Genomic DNA, 15,448 nt, shown 5'->3' on the forward strand with positions numbered 1-15,448 from the left:
CTTTCATACAACTGATTTGATTTCCCCTGTGACTTGCTTTGTGTCAGTTGTGAATACTCTTTTGCATCTTACCTAGTTCAAGTTCCATTATAAAGTTGTCTATCTTCAACCACCAAAGCATTACTATCTATTGCAAGTTTTCTACCACTTTCAGTTGCTATTTGATGTCCTTGTATCTTTATTATTTTTTATGTTACCAATTATGTAATTGGCTTTATCGAAATTAATGGACGGTTACATCTCTGTTTTCTATTGCAGGTCATATGGCATCTAAAGTATTGGGTTGAAATGAAGAAATTGTGTTAGTGATCGAGTTTTTAACTAATATGGAACTGAACAGTTTTTCAACATAGTAAGAAATTGAGAAAAAATGGTGATGTGATTCATCTATAAATGGACACAGAAGAGACATATGATGAAGTTGGGACCTCAGAACAAGGGCCTTCTAACAATAAATGGTGGCCTTCGGAGTTCGTTGATAAATTCGGATCTGTTTCATTGGAGTCAAAAAAAGAAACACTAAATCATAGAAGATCTATGAGCAGCACTTCATATGATAGGTTTATATCACAATCTCAATCTGCATCGCAAATCCTTTGGCGCACTGGAGTGCTTTCTGAACCTATTCCAAATGGTTTCTACTCGGTTATACATGTAAGCACCTGAACTTTGATAGTTATTTATGAATACTACTAGTGCAGTTTCTACTGGTTCTTTGCATGCCTGATATATTGCTTTCATGATTTATAGTTATGTATGTATATGTATATTTTGGTACTGGAATTTTCTTGTTAGTGGAGATTACACTTTCATTGACTACTTAGGCTTTATAACCTAATGAAACGTGCATGTGATACTCACAGTGAAGGAGTTTAGAGCATGTTTACAAGAACTCTGAAATTGTTATGTGACATTTGTCATGATTTTATTAAAGCTTGGTGTTTTATTGAATCCATACTTTCAGTTTTTTATAGTTTCCTGGTTGGATCATGAGTAGTTGTGAATGGGTCGGCATGATACCACAATGTCCTCTTTTGCTAATTTGAATGTATAGGGCTGAAATTTAATTAGGAATTTCCTTTTTCAATCTTCTAATCCAATAAGACGGCATATAGTATTAAGCTCATTTAATAAGACATACAAGTAGTACGGAGTCATGACGGTTGGGGCTTCTTTAATTACGCAAGTTAGGTAAATTGGATGTCGGACATTTATCTTGTCTTGTATTTGGGTGTTCAAAGAAAATCATAATGTAATTAACTGTTCTAGCCTTAAAGTTGTCACATTGGATGGTTATGATATTAATTTTTGACGTTTATTGGGAGACTAAATTATATTACATCAAGCGGGCACAATATTTTAATGCGACAAATAGCTAGTTTAATACATATTTGCAGTTTTGTATTATGTTAAACTTTAGTTATGAAATAATAGTTGCAAGCTTCACTTTTGCTATCGTAAGTATCTCTAAGTATAATTTATGTATGAATTTGTTAAATCACCTCTGTATCATGTCACAATGATGAAAGTTCTTCTAGATGAAGCTGTTTTACATCCATTGTTTTATACTGTATACAGGATAAGCGGCTCAAAGATCTTTTTGATGATATTCCCACACTGGAGGAGCTCCACGATTTAGAACTTGAGGGTGTGAAAGCTGATATTATACTTGTTGATTTCCAAAAGGATAAGAAGCTTTCCATGCTAAAGCAGCTCATTTCCACACTAGTGAAAGGGCTGAACTCAAATCCCGCAGCAATTATCAAAAAGATCGCTGGAGTGGTGAGTTTTTGGTGCTTGATTTATTTTCGAGTATGAATTAATTAATTTAAAAAACTATTCTTCTACCCTGCGTTGCGGCGGGATTTTGAATAATATGTTTTTTATTTAGTATTTGAATTTTAGTCGTGCACAATTTTGTGAAGTACAAAACAAGTTTTAACATTATTATTATTATTATTATTATAATAATTATAATAATAATAATACCAACTGCATATAATAAAAATTGAAAATTTCATGTTAAATATAACATCAGATATATCCGTCGAATTTAAAAACTTGTTTAAATCCATTTTACAAAATATTTTTTCCTGTTAACAAATTATTAGCAAGCCAAAAGCCCAAAATATAGAAAAGTAATAAACTATAAACCTTAGTTAATTAGCAGTATATAAAAATTATAAATGTCCTAGTTATCTTATATGCTTGAAAGCTTCATATGTGGTTTATAAGCTGCACGGATTTTCTTGATAAAGTGCATGAAATTTATTTGCAGGTGGCTGATGTCTATAAGCGGCAACAGTATGATAGCCCAATGAAAGCTACACATGACGATACTTCTCGACGTGTTCAGTTGCTGGGGCATATTAAAAACGGTTCATGCCGTCCTCGAGCGATACTGTTTAAAGTTCTTGCTGATACTGTAGGTTTAGACAGTAAGCTAGTAGTGGTAAGTAGTTTAATTCATTAGGCTGCTATACCTCAACATAGGTCTTATATTAATTACCCTCGACTGATTTGGCAGTCAATCGATACTTTGTGGTTGTGTGGCTGTTTTGGCCCACATAGTTATGAATGGAATCTACATGGGTTGTGTATTATCTCAAATGCTCAAATAACTATGTGTCAAATGTGTCGAACATGATGAATATCACCCGTGACCCAGTGTGTATATTTCTGTATTCAACCTCTACATGGTGGCTATGATCAGAAATGACCAACCATAACTATTTTTATAACATCATAAATTTCACTTTCTATTTGGTGGTGCATATGATTATAAACAAGATGTAGTAATATGAAAGTCATACAGTTTATTTATCAAGACATTAACACCATCTTATTTTTTCAGGGATTACCTATTGAAGGAGTTGGTGAGTGTGCAGATTCATATAAGCATATGTCTGTTGTAGTTGTTCTAAATTCAGTAGAATTACTCGTTGATCTTATGCGATTTCCTGGCCAACTCATACCTCAATCAATGAAGGCGATTTTTATGACTCATATTTCTGGAGCGGGAGAAAGTGATTCTGCAGAAAATGACTCGTGTGATTCACCACTGGAGCCAAACAGCCCATTATATGGTTTTTCAGAAAGGATGGACAATGAGAGGTTAGATGCTTTTAGTATCCGTTTATTCCCGTTTTTACTTCTTTATAACTAGCAGGGTGCTTAATTTTTCTGGTTTCTGCAGTACCGAGAAAGTTGATAATCTACATTATCAGCGGAGATTGGAATCATCCTTGAATGTGCCTGGACCATCATTGAGGAATAAAATGATGCGTTCTGCTTCATCCGTTGATGGAACATGGAGGTTCATTGGTTTATTCAATAACTACTTCTCCTTTTATTGGATTGAATTCTCGTTTCGTGAAATGGAAAACAGAAGTTAGATTATACTTTAGATCTGATTTTAAAAGTTATATTGTTATGTTGAATAATCAGAATCTGATAATAAGTGGTAATAAAATGGAATGTAGATAATAGTGTTTGGATGTGCATCTGTTGTTGGGTTTATAGTAATCAGATGTTTGAATGTTCTGCAGATTCTGATAATATACAATTTGTTATACAATGTATTGTTAAAGTAATCAATACGGACAATCTTGCTGAAAAGTAATCATGGTCTGTGACATGGAGTTATAGAAATTATAGTTTTTAAATTAGGTTAGAAGAATGGGTAAATAAACTATTTATATAATCTTATATTATTGAGTTACGTTTTAGCTAATGTAACAGATTATGTAACTAAAGTTTAGTAACAAGATGAGGTAATTATGTATTTTTTAAGGGACACTATTGAGAGTATCAATTAGCCTAACTGAACAAAAACTGACGCTGAGTTGTATTATATGATGGCATGTTTTGCGGCCTTTTCATCTTTCCTTTTGTACTTGGGTTGATGAGTTATTCTAGCTTGTATTTTAATTTTCTTATTATGTTTTTCATATTCACATGCATCAGTTTCTCCCGTAGTGAACCAGACATTGCTGCTTCATTTTGGCGAAGGAGCAGGAGGAAGGTGATAAATGAACCAAGGACTGCAAGCTCAAGGTAGTGCTTTATGGTTCTATTGTATACTTGTATGTGACATAGACAACCTTTTGTTAACATATTGCATTTGCTATTTAGGAAAAAGTATAGCATTGTCGTATTTTGGATATGCATCTGGGTTTTTTTCTTTATTTTCGCTTGAATATAAGTTATTATAGTTTGCTGTTGCTGGATCTCAGTTTTTCTTAATAAGCAAACAATGGTTTTTGAGGAGTGAATTGAATCCTCGTTGTCAAATAAATATCACAGATAGGCGGGGTTTTCCTTAAAAAAATGTCATATACTCTAACTATAATAAGTAAAATTATTACTATATATTCTATTGACACTTACGTCAACCTTACCATGTTGGTCTTTTCGTCAACAACATGAAACAGTAAATGTAAGTGTGTGATATTCATGCCTTGGTTATATATGCAATAGTTCAATAAAATCCAACTAGAAAAATCTTAATCCTTCTTAGAAGTGCGAGTAATATTAGTTAAGGAATAATTATAATTGTATGCTCATGTATGCATTAAGTAGACATATTTGTATTGTTCCAATGGGTGGGAAATTTATAATCTTTAAGTGGACCCATAATTGATACAAGTGTACTTGTCTAGTTTTGTTAAAGAATAAGATCCTTGGCATTCTCGTTCTACACTACTTTCGAAATCCTAGTAAGCCTTTATTAGATATTCTATATGTGCTTTGATTATTGCAGTCCGGAGCATCCATCCTTCCGAGCACGCGGACGGTCCATGCTTGGTGGTGACAGGAGAGCTTTTGGAGACTATCCTGATGATGTCGGTCCATCAAGGTTTCTACTACTTGTATCTGCTTTTTTTATTTTTGAGGCTTACTTGGCAATGACACGCTTGTATGCCTCCATGCAAACATTTTTCATCTTTTTATTATTTCCTATATCATTGGTTCGCAATGCTATCTATGTCTATGTCTATATGTCTACCAAGTGTTACCTTAAAGGTATGGTGAGACTCACATCTATGCTGCACCTAAAGCCTTCAAAAGCTGGATTTTCTATGAGTGTTAGTACGGGTATCTACAGACATATCTCTAAGGATGAACTACCTTCTGTTTTATACCTTTGTCTTACAACATCTCCAATGTTGGCACTTAGGGATTTTTTTCCCACTAAAGTAGTGTAAAACTGCAAAAAATGCACTCTGATGTTAACACTAAACATTGCTCTATTTAGTGCCGGGGCAAATGGTGTTCGTGTTGTACCAAATTTAGTAATATAACTCAAAGTGATGGACTTTGCTCCAGATTTGAACCGCCACTGATCGGTCCATATAAACACAAATAATGCAAGAGATTGTCAGTCTAGGTGAAAGTCTGTTTTTTTTTTTTGGGCAAGCGAGGAAACTCTCCTATGAACGAGCACATTGGCTCAGGTGAAAGTCTGGTTTAAGCAAGGAACTTGCAGGATATTCTTGTGGCAGAAGGATGGGTAATCAAATAGTTGTGGTGGTGTCTCTTTAGGTAAAAAGTGTTTGCAGCCTATAGTTCTCGAAAGGCTTAATATGATAAAACATCTCAAGAGATGGCATTTAAACATAATTTTGTTACGTAGCAGGTGGTTGTATGTGCTTTCAATTCGTAATTGCTTAATAATTCTACTTATGCAGCATGATAGAGAGCTAGAAATAATCGTTTATCATTCTGCCGTTTTTGGCAATTGCATGTCGTACTTTGTATGTGATACTTTTTAAAGTTGTTACTTGAAGAATTAATATCCTTCATCTGTCAACAAACTAATCCAAAGTGTTACATTCTGTATATGTGGCAGGTCAGAAGGCACATCAACTTCAGAACACCGTAGACATCGAAGAAGCGTTAGTATTACTCCAGAAATCGGCGATGACATCGTAAGGTTGGTATATCCTAGTTGAGAGGTTATGTTGTTACATTAGACCAGACCCTTTGGTTTACTTGCGTTTTCATGTTTGTAGATCTTTTAGGTAATTATACACGTTGGTAAGTTAGAGAATTTATGTCTTATAAAGTTTACTAGTACATAAAACACTTCGAAAAGGATAGTATTAGCTAACCATCAACGAAGTTGCATTTTCTATACAATAACAAAATTTAGTACTTGTGTAATTTCTTTTGACTTTTTCTCCACTATTGATTTATTTAATTCACTGTCTTTTTTTAAATACATATATGGTGTCTATGCCATTTGATAATTGCGAGTATCAAGGGAGTAAGGACTTAGCAATCATGCATGTAGAACTCAATTATTGCTTTTGTTATCGGGGTAAAAACTTTTGTGCTGGGAAATCTATGTATGCGGAGTGCATAATGAGCTATTAAACTGAAAATCAGGAGAAAAATAAATGTTGGATATCTAAATCTCGAGCTGTTGGTATGGTTTTAGTTAATGTAAGATATACATAATCAGGTAGTTAACGTATTCTGATACTATGATTAAAGATAAAATTTCTACAGATTCTGTGGTTTATTTTGCATAAACAATTGCAGAAACATATAAGAAGTTTGAATGCTCACATTAGAGGTGCTTTTTGTTGAAAACAAATTACTTCATAATTTTTTCTTGTATAACATGCAGGGCTGTACGGGCGATGAATGAAACATTAAAGCAGAATCGACTGTTGAGAGAACAGGTGGAGAGTAGGTTGCAGAATACAGACATTAAGAAGGATGTAAGTGTATGTTTTACTTTTGTGGACTGTATTCATACAGCTTATATATCTGTTGTTGTAGGTTAAATTATCTGCTCAAACTACTTTTAACAACTGCCAGCTGTACAATTGCGGGTAGTGAACTTATTGATGTTAACTATTATTGTAGGATGTGATATACCTAAACTTAGTGACAATGAATGTGTCAGAAGATAGTTACTCGTATGAGTGTAGGATCATAGACTATAAGCAGAACTCGGAAATTGACGACCCTTGTTTGCCATAGCTCTCTAGATCTTAGTTAGCTGTTTTTTGTAGCGGACACCATGACTTCTAGAACCATTTCCTATTAGAGAATGTCCGACGATGACTTTCTTAATTTTTTCAATATTTTTATTCGAAAATTAAATCAACCTTCGTATCATGTGGTGGTTATTGCTGCTGTCTATGTAACTCATGATGCTGGGTTTTTTCCTAGTTCCTATACAATTCATCTCCTGAGTATCGATTTCTCTTTTTTGTTGAAATTTAACACACAGTTCTAAGTCAAAAAGGCATTAATTCGTTGAACAAAGCATTAGCTGTTATGTAACTATAAGTACCAAAATCTCAAAATAGTAGTATGCCGATTCTACCTGAATAATGTAATAATAACATCTTGGCTCTCAAGGCCATGATATTGGTAGGAAACGTACCTCTAAAACAACAAACATATATAACTCCCTGTTCTTCATGTTTTATAGTTTGAATAGAAGATTCCTGTTTTGTTAAGTTACCTACAATCTTTTGAGATTTAATGTGATAACATCTTTTGAGTCTTTAAACGGTTAGTAATATACTTTAATGTTTAGGAGTTGAATGAGCATCATGAAATGTCTATGTATTCTGTAAATATGAAGCAGGTGACTTCTCAAAAGGCAATGTCATTACCTACATCTCCCCATGAGTTCAGGCATACAGCTTCTTCAAGGCGACCTCCCATTTCTGATGGCATGGTTGGTGATGAAACAGTCTCAACGTGGAATAAAATTTTGGACTCCCCCATGTTTCAAAATAAGCCTCTCTTGCCTTATCAAGAATGGCATATTGATTTTTCAGAAATTACAGTTGGCACTCGAGTCGGAATAGGTAATTACTCTTTTATATATCTACTCTTCATCTATTGACAGTATATCTATCCGTAAGCTGTAACCTTTATTTCATTCTTTTTGATAAGCTGTATATTAAACCAGACTATAACCAATCTGGCTGACATGCCAAATTTTCAGAATTTTAATTCCCGCATTACAGACCTGAGTTTAGCTCTCTGCCACTAAATAAGGTTGTAAAATTTGCTAGGTTTAATCAGCCAAGTCGAGATTTATCAGATTGGACTTTTTTACATTTAAATAATAAATTTCAAAATTATATGTTTACATATAAAAAAAGAACCATAAACGTAACCAAAAATAAACTTTAACTTATTGTCTAGAAACATAGACATAGTCGTTCAAATACTCCAGAATCCTAATTTAATTCATATTAAAATCTTGACCAACTATGACTTTGACCGACTAAATTCGACTTTTGACCAATTTTGACATGTTGGCTGGTGTTGATGGATTACTTTGACATATTCCGGCCAAGTCGGGACGGCTCGTCGGTACATGTTCAGATGGGGTTTATTATGTGGTGAATGCCTAAATAAATCTGGCTCAGGTGGGTAATGAAAGAAATTTTGACTGTTACATCAAAGAACATCTTCATAGAAGGCATCTAGTTTTTAGCATTTTAAATTAGTGTCATGTATGCTTTAGAGTTTTATCTACTGCATTTTGTGTAATGTATAAGAAGCACTTTCATCAGAAGTCTGTTTTGATATGCTTATTTTTTGGTAGGTGTTGTAGGCTTCTTATCTTAGTTCTTTCCTGTCACTTGCATTACTTGAAAGTTATGGCATCTTCTTCGTACAATCTGTTCACATATTCGTTGTGTTTCATAATTTTGTATCAGGATTCTTTGGTGAAGTTTTTCGTGGCATTTGGAATGGGACAGAGGTAGCCATAAAAGTATTTCTGGAACAAGATCTAACAGAGGAGAACATGGAAGATTTTTGCAATGAAATTTCCATCCTCAGGTATCTATTACTCGTAGGGGTGTTCATCGGTTTGGTTTTTGGTTTTTCGGTTTATTTGGTTCGGTTTTTTCGGTTTTGAAACTTGTAAAATCAAAAACGAAAACCAAACTGAAACCAAATTTAAATATCAAAACCAAAACCGAACCGAAAACCGAATTTGATTTCGGTTAAAACTGAAAATCACTAAAAATAAAAATCCTAACCAGCATAAACTTACATATAAATTAGAAATAACGGTTTCGGTTTCGATCGATCCGAAAACCATTTAAAAAATTCGGTTTGGCTTTTTTGGGTTTGGATTCGATTTGATATTCGGTTTAATCGGTTTGAAACCAAATGGTGCACATCCCTATCTATTAGTAACTGATAGTTCTGACTTCATTTATTCGTTTGTACAATTCTAACTTCACTTTTATTTGTGTGTTTGGTGTTTGACAGTCGTCTTCGACATCCAAATGGTATGTCTCTCTCTTTTTTCTGTATATTATTTGTTTAAACACAGAATTCAGGGTAATGAAATGTATAATACTTGCAATAAACTGATTAAATAACTGAGTTCATACTGCTTTGCAATTGCAATATGCTGATAAATTTCATGATTTTTTTTCCAGTTATATTGTTTCTTGGAGCCTGTACAAGACCGCCACGCTTATCCATGGTTACAGAGTATATGGAGATGGGATCGTTATATTACCTGATCCATTTAAGTGGTCAGAAAAAGAAGCTCAGCTGGCGAAGAAGGCTGAAAATGCTTCGTGATATATGCAGGTTAGTCGATATTTTGCACTAATATTATCAAAAGTAGAATGCTGTTTTCAATGGCAATGAAATTCAAACATTTTGGTAGACTTTCAAGAGTAAAAAACTATTAATTACCTATGCTTTTTCACCAACGTGGGTGGGTAACGACTTGATATGCGTACTGTCGAACAATGGCACAAAGCTATTATTTCGGTACAGGCTGGTGTTGGCTTGTTCCGAAGCACTTTCTGTTTACATGCTTACTTTTTATGTAAAAATTTAGTTCATCAAATATTATTTTAAAATTTATCTATATCCATCACAGTCTAGATTTTTGATATAATAATTCAAGATTTTATATGCATCAAAAGTATATTTTTGGTACTGTAAATCAATAACCTGTTTGACCCACCCAATTCTTTTGAGCTATTTTATTTTATTAGATCCTTTTGATATGTTGGATAAATAAACATAATACGAATCTTTCCAATTCCCATGCATAAGTGAATGGATCGAATTGCAGTCTGTAATTCATAGAAGTTGAGTTAGATTGCATGTATCAAAAGCTTTCAGCTTTCTCTCGCACACTCCTTTTGTTTGCTGGGTATGTAGGGTATATTAGTTTCATATAAATGTCAACTTTTGACATGATTTCATCTTATCTTTTTCCCTTTTTGCATATAATAAATTAAAAGAGGATTGATGTGCATTCACCGAATGAAGATAGTTCACCGCGATATAAAAAGTGCAAATTGCCTTGTGAATAAGCATTGGACCGTCAAGATATGTGATTTTGGGCTCTCAAGAATGATGACTGAATCACCCATGAAAGACACCTCATCAGCTGGCACCCCTGAATGGATGGCTCCAGAACTTATCCGAAATGAACCTTTCACTGAGAAATGTGATATTTTCAGTCTTGGAGTTATCATGTGGGAATTGTGCACGTTAAATCGTCCATGGGAAGGTTTGCCTGCTGAGCGGGTTAGTTTTATTAACTGCCTACTAAATTTTCATACTTCAAATATTTGTTTAACAAAGTTCATCAAGTTGAAATATGGGTGGGTTAGTAAGGTTACGCTTGGTTTCCCGTAAAACAGGACCGTGTTGTACCGAAACACTTTTTGTGCGAATCGTGAAATTAATAAGTGTCAAAAAGATAATATTATTTCAATAATTATGTACTTTCCTTAAATAAAATGATTTATGAGGTTTTATGCATGACATACACTTTGGTTGACTTTCTACTTAAAATACAAACTCTGGTCTGTTAGTCAACACATTCATATGTAAGTGGGTTGAAGCTGCCACCTCTATAAGTTATTGGTCACAATGGTCACCTAGTAAAGCAAAATTTTATAAACAAAATCTTGTTTTAATCTGGTAGCTTTTTAGCCAACAATTGTTCTATGTAACTCTTAGAAACAAATGCGTCTGTGAATCTATTGTAAAAATCATATAATGATATTCATCTCATGTGTTCTCAAGAGAGCTTAATGTTCGATACTATGCTGTTTAGGTCGTTTTTTCTGTTGCCAATGAAGGTTCACGATTGGAGCTTCCGGAAGGTCCCATTGGCAGGCTAATTGCTGGTACCTTTCTATCTTTTCTGTGTTTTATTTGTTGGCAAATATCAAGACTTTCCTTCTTATGATCTAAAAGTAAAAAATTCTCCTAAAAGTTGCAACATTTGATTCTAAGAAACAGCACTAATGCAGTGACTGTTTGTCAAGGCCAAACAGGTGGGTTGGGTAATGGTTCTAAACCAATGATCTATTTACACATTGATTCTTCAGGTGTAGTTAACAACGATTCAAAAATTATTAACTATAAATTCAATGACAGTTCCTTCTATATGTGAAATTAATATTAATATTAATATTAATATTAATACTATACCATATACTATTAAGGGAGGTCTTTTTGGTCGTTGCATGTGATTTTAGTTGTCGTTTTGGATTAAACTACAACGTATGGCTTGGTTCAGTGCTGAATAATGTTGAACCATTTAGCATTCATCGTGTTTGTTTTTGACCGACATATGATGTTGAATGGTTTTGCATTCAGTGCTGAACCATTCAGTGTTGAATGCTGAGCTATTCATCATTCATTGCGTTTGTTTCAGACCTCTTAATGACATATGATGCTGAGTGGTTCAACATTCAGTGATAAACCATTCATAGTTGAAACACACTTTTGACCATTAAGCACGTAATATCCTACTTAAGTCATATCCCGAACATTTATCAAACAAGTATATTTAAATTTTTTATTCATATAAAGCGTTAATAAGGTAAAATAGTATATTGAACTTTTTATTCTTATAAAGCGTTGATACGGTAACTTTACCTCATTCATATTGTTTATTTAAAATTATTATCAAACAACATATATTGTCATTTAGATCCAAACTCATTTAGAATCTTTAAATCATTTAAATTATAAATCATTCAACGTTAAATTATTCAGTTTTATCAAATGCACTCTAAGTCTACTTATTTGAAATATATCCCCTGCAAATGTATTTGAGAAACTGTCCATATTTTTTGTTAATGTAAACTCCTAAATTATGCCGTGTTATATTTTTGATTTTGATCGAGTATAAACAATCTTGCAGATTGCTGGGCAGAACCACATGAGCGACCAAGCTGTGAGGACATCCTCACTCGTCTACTTGACTGCGAATACACAGCTTGTTGATCTATTTAAATTGAAAGAGGATATTATTTATAAAGCTAAAAAATGACACAATAGAGGTTTTACATAACAGTTATCGGCTCATTTACTTACTTTCTGTATAAATATAGTTGCTTATAAAGAATCTACTGTTACTGGTAGAATTATAAATGTCACAACTCTTTTCAGGACTTCATTACATCTCTCCTTTTTAATAAAAATTTACTAGTAAACGGTTTTAAACATCTGTGAATTGAACTATCTGCTTAAACTTGCACCACTAAATATCAAGATCAATGTATCTTTTAAGCAACTACATATTAAGATTCAACTTCATGCTATTTTTGCACTTCAAATATTGTTTTCTAATCCAAATTGACAATTTGATTACTTGCCAAATTTCCAAAAGATGAGAACAGAACAGAATTGGCAATGCACTACAAACAAACATAGAAATGGCAAAACAGGATTTAGATATTAAGATCCAACAATTATTGAATTTAAAAAAATCTTAGAATTACAGTTAACATTTTATTCCAGATTCGCTACATCTTATTCTTGAACCTTGTATCATTCGTTTCAGTCTTCGATATGACGCCTATTCAATGCATCTTCAAAGCGACTACATGAATCAGCTCTCATTTCAGTACTCATATCATTCTCAGGTGCCGGATAATAATCTTCTCTAACCTGAACATCTCTTAAATTCGGAATCCTTAAAAGAAAATTCAAAAAATGTTCATGAGCTGTTCCATGAATAAACAGTTTCCTCAACGCAACACATTCCTGGAGCAACCCAGCTGCAGGCAATGATAAGCTCCTCTGGTTCACATCTTTGTCTTGCGGTGGCCAATAATCGAGTTCAATTAGGCCCAAATTCCCGATCCCATACAAATAAAACCGTTCCCATACACTTAAATCCAACCGACCCGATGGTGCAGTGTGTGCATACCCAATTGTTTCACCACAATCCAATTGCATCTTTACTAGTTTCGGGTAGATTGCTAAGTAACTCAGCCCAAATTCGCTTGGTTGAGGTTTTGCAAAATCCCTACAATCACCTTCCACTTTGATGAAAATTTCTTCTAAATTCGGACAATCTTCAAGTCCCAAAGATAACAATGGTGTCAAAAGCTCACCAACTGAAAACCAAAGCGACAGATGCTCGAGTTTCTCCCATGGTTTCTGTTGAAACCCGTTGCTCAAATCATTTAAATCAATATCAAGTTTTAATTTTTTCCTCTTATGACCCAACTCATCATCATAGTTGCAATCAATTTCAATCTCATCTTCATCACTATCATCAAAAACACAATCAATGTGAAGCCTTTGAATCCGATCTTGAATTGGCCCCAATGCTTTTAACGAACTCTTTGCACCTAAATTCTTACAACACGAAATCTTGACATCAACTAATGTTCGTTTCAACAAACAAACAAAAGTCCGCATTCCATGAACCGTGATATTCTTACACCCTTGAACTTCAAACTTAACCAACTTTGAACATCCTCGAGCGATCGCAATCAATCCCATATCATTCAAATCAGCAACATTCCTAATAGATAACGATTCAATCCGTTGACACAAAGCGACTCCGTCCAATTTTGACTCAATGGGCATCGAAATCCCATGAAAATTACCAAGCTTTAATCGCTTAATTTTAGGACATTTGGAGTTCAAAATCTCCAAAGCAGGACCACAATCTCTCACATTATTACAAATATCAAATACAAGTTCTTCCAATAACGGAAGCCCCGAAAACATCTCAATCAAAGTCGCAACTGTAATACTCGCGTCATCGGTACTAAAACCCTGCGTATCCGGATCGGCTCTAGCGTTTGCTAAAGCCAACGGATCTGCAAGATGAAGCACCGATAACTTCGGGCAATTAACCGAGATCAAAACCAGAGTTTCATCTCCAACGAAACCAGGGTATCTAGGATCAAACATACAAACAATCATAAATTCCTTCAAATTAGGGCAAAATTTAGTAATTTCCCCAACTTCCTGGGACTTAAATCCTTCAGGAAACGAAGAATTAAGCAGATTAAGCAACGTAAGTTTCGAAGCAATTAACGGATAACATCTCAAAGCAGCCGGAATATCATCAGTCCAGCAATAAAAATTCGATAAATCAATATAATCAATTTGTGTACAGTTATCAAATACCGGAGTTAAATCAGCTCCATATACCTGTTGCTGCGGCCGCTGATGCCACCTCACTAATTTGATCTTACGAAGTGTGGGCCACTGAGAAGCTAAAAGCTCAATTGCGTTAGGGTTTCGTGAGTAAATAATTAGGGATTGAACATTTGGGAACGATTGAGATAACAAACGCGCGAAAAGAGCGGGATCGGTAACGGAAGACAGAAGAGGGTGGCCCCACGGGGAGAGTAAAGAGAGATCAAGGTGAGTAACTGATCGGAAACATGATGGGAGCATGTGGAGGTCACGTGCGTTGCCACGGAGGATAAGGGAGGTGCGAGTGGATCGGTCTAAAAGGAGCCATTTGTGGGAGACTAAAGAGGCGGAGTTGCGTGTACGGATGTCGGAAACGGCGGCGATTATATTGGAAAGGATGACGTCAGGGAGATCGTTAATGGTGGTGGTCATTTTTAGGTGGTGGTGGTGGTGGCGATGGTACGGTGGCTAGTTGTTGTTTTGGATAGCGTCAACTGAGACAGATCGGAGATATGGATGAGAGGATAATGGGATGATTTTTTTCTATAAATGATTTTTCATTTTGTTTATTTTGTTTACTTATTCTTTTCTATAAATATATTTGATCTGATGTGAGTGGGGTAGTAACCAGTCGTTTGTCCTATCCAACAATTTTATCCGTAACAATTGAGAGTGCTAGCATCGATCGGTCAAAGTCAGAAGTCACGTCAAACTTTGACGTCGATACAAACAAATAGTGTTAATTCTCACATACCATTTTCTTTTATCTATCTATGTACACATAATTACTAAATATATATGGATTAAAGAGTGGCGTGTGAGAATCAGCTCCCACTAGTAAAAGTCAAATGAACATATTGAGATAGCACCAATTAAAGTTTACTACTCCTTTCATCCCGTATTTAATCATTTAAAAAAAAAACACATAATTTAAAAAAAACTAGATTTGTGGTCCGCGTTTCGCGGCGGATAAGTGTCATTTTAACGCTACTATGTCGTTAGACAGTTTTCGGCTTCTTGAAAGTCA

At 34.4% G+C, this 15,448-nt stretch overlaps 2 protein-coding genes across 4 annotated transcripts; one reads left to right on the forward strand and one right to left on the reverse strand.

Annotated features, from left to right (window-relative positions):
* The first annotated feature begins 266 nt into the window (after positions 1–266).
* Positions 267–12,436, forward strand: LOC139871543 (serine/threonine-protein kinase EDR1-like). 3 transcript variants are annotated; one of them, XM_071859244.1, is made up of 16 exons: positions 267–654; positions 1,579–1,782; positions 2,279–2,452; positions 2,855–3,114; positions 3,197–3,316; positions 3,967–4,056; positions 4,763–4,858; positions 5,852–5,935; positions 6,635–6,734; positions 7,610–7,835; positions 8,700–8,823; positions 9,262–9,281; positions 9,435–9,591; positions 10,260–10,548; positions 11,084–11,156; positions 12,182–12,436. In XM_071859244.1, the coding sequence occupies exons 1-16, from the start codon at positions 394–396 to the stop codon at positions 12,262–12,264; spliced, it is 2,361 nt and encodes a 786-aa protein (XP_071715345.1). In that variant the 5' UTR covers positions 267–393; the 3' UTR covers positions 12,265–12,436. The 3 variants fall into 3 exon arrangements, with proteins under 3 accessions (XP_071715345.1, XP_071715347.1, XP_071715348.1); XM_071859246.1 differs by having other exon boundaries at positions 6,635–6,728; positions 7,607–7,835; XM_071859247.1 differs by having other exon boundaries at positions 6,635–6,728.
* Positions 12,437–12,696: 260 nt separating this feature from the next.
* LOC139871754 (F-box protein MAX2 homolog A) lies at positions 12,697–14,996 on the reverse strand. The gene has a single exon (XM_071859485.1). The coding sequence runs from the start codon at positions 14,851–14,853 to the stop codon at positions 12,820–12,822; it is 2,034 nt and encodes a 677-aa protein (XP_071715586.1). The 5' UTR covers positions 14,854–14,996; the 3' UTR covers positions 12,697–12,819.
* Between the last annotated feature and the right edge of the window lie 452 nt (positions 14,997–15,448).

Source organism: Rutidosis leptorrhynchoides, chromosome 10 (assembly GCF_046630445.1).
Source record: "Rutidosis leptorrhynchoides isolate AG116_Rl617_1_P2 chromosome 10, CSIRO_AGI_Rlap_v1, whole genome shotgun sequence".
In the NCBI taxonomy this organism is placed as follows: Eukaryota; Viridiplantae; Streptophyta; class Magnoliopsida; order Asterales; family Asteraceae; genus Rutidosis; species Rutidosis leptorrhynchoides.

What these genes read in the sequence shown, in the direction of transcription:
- LOC139871543 (XM_071859244.1), top strand. Translation starts at nt 394, where the DNA reads ATGGACACAGAAGAGACATATGATGAAGTTGGGACCTCAGAACAAGGG. An exon ending in CCAAGGACTGCAAGCTCAAG is followed by an intron (nt 4,057 to 4,762) that starts GTAGTGCTTTAT and finishes TGATTATTGCAG; the next exon opens with TCCGGAGCATCCATCCTTCC. An exon ending in GATGATGTCGGTCCATCAAG is followed by an intron (nt 4,859 to 5,851) that starts GTTTCTACTACT and finishes TATATGTGGCAG; the next exon opens with GTCAGAAGGCACATCAACTT.
- LOC139871754 (XM_071859485.1), bottom strand. Translation starts at nt 14,853, where the DNA reads ATGACCACCACCATTAACGATCTCCCTGACGTCATCCTTTCCAATATA.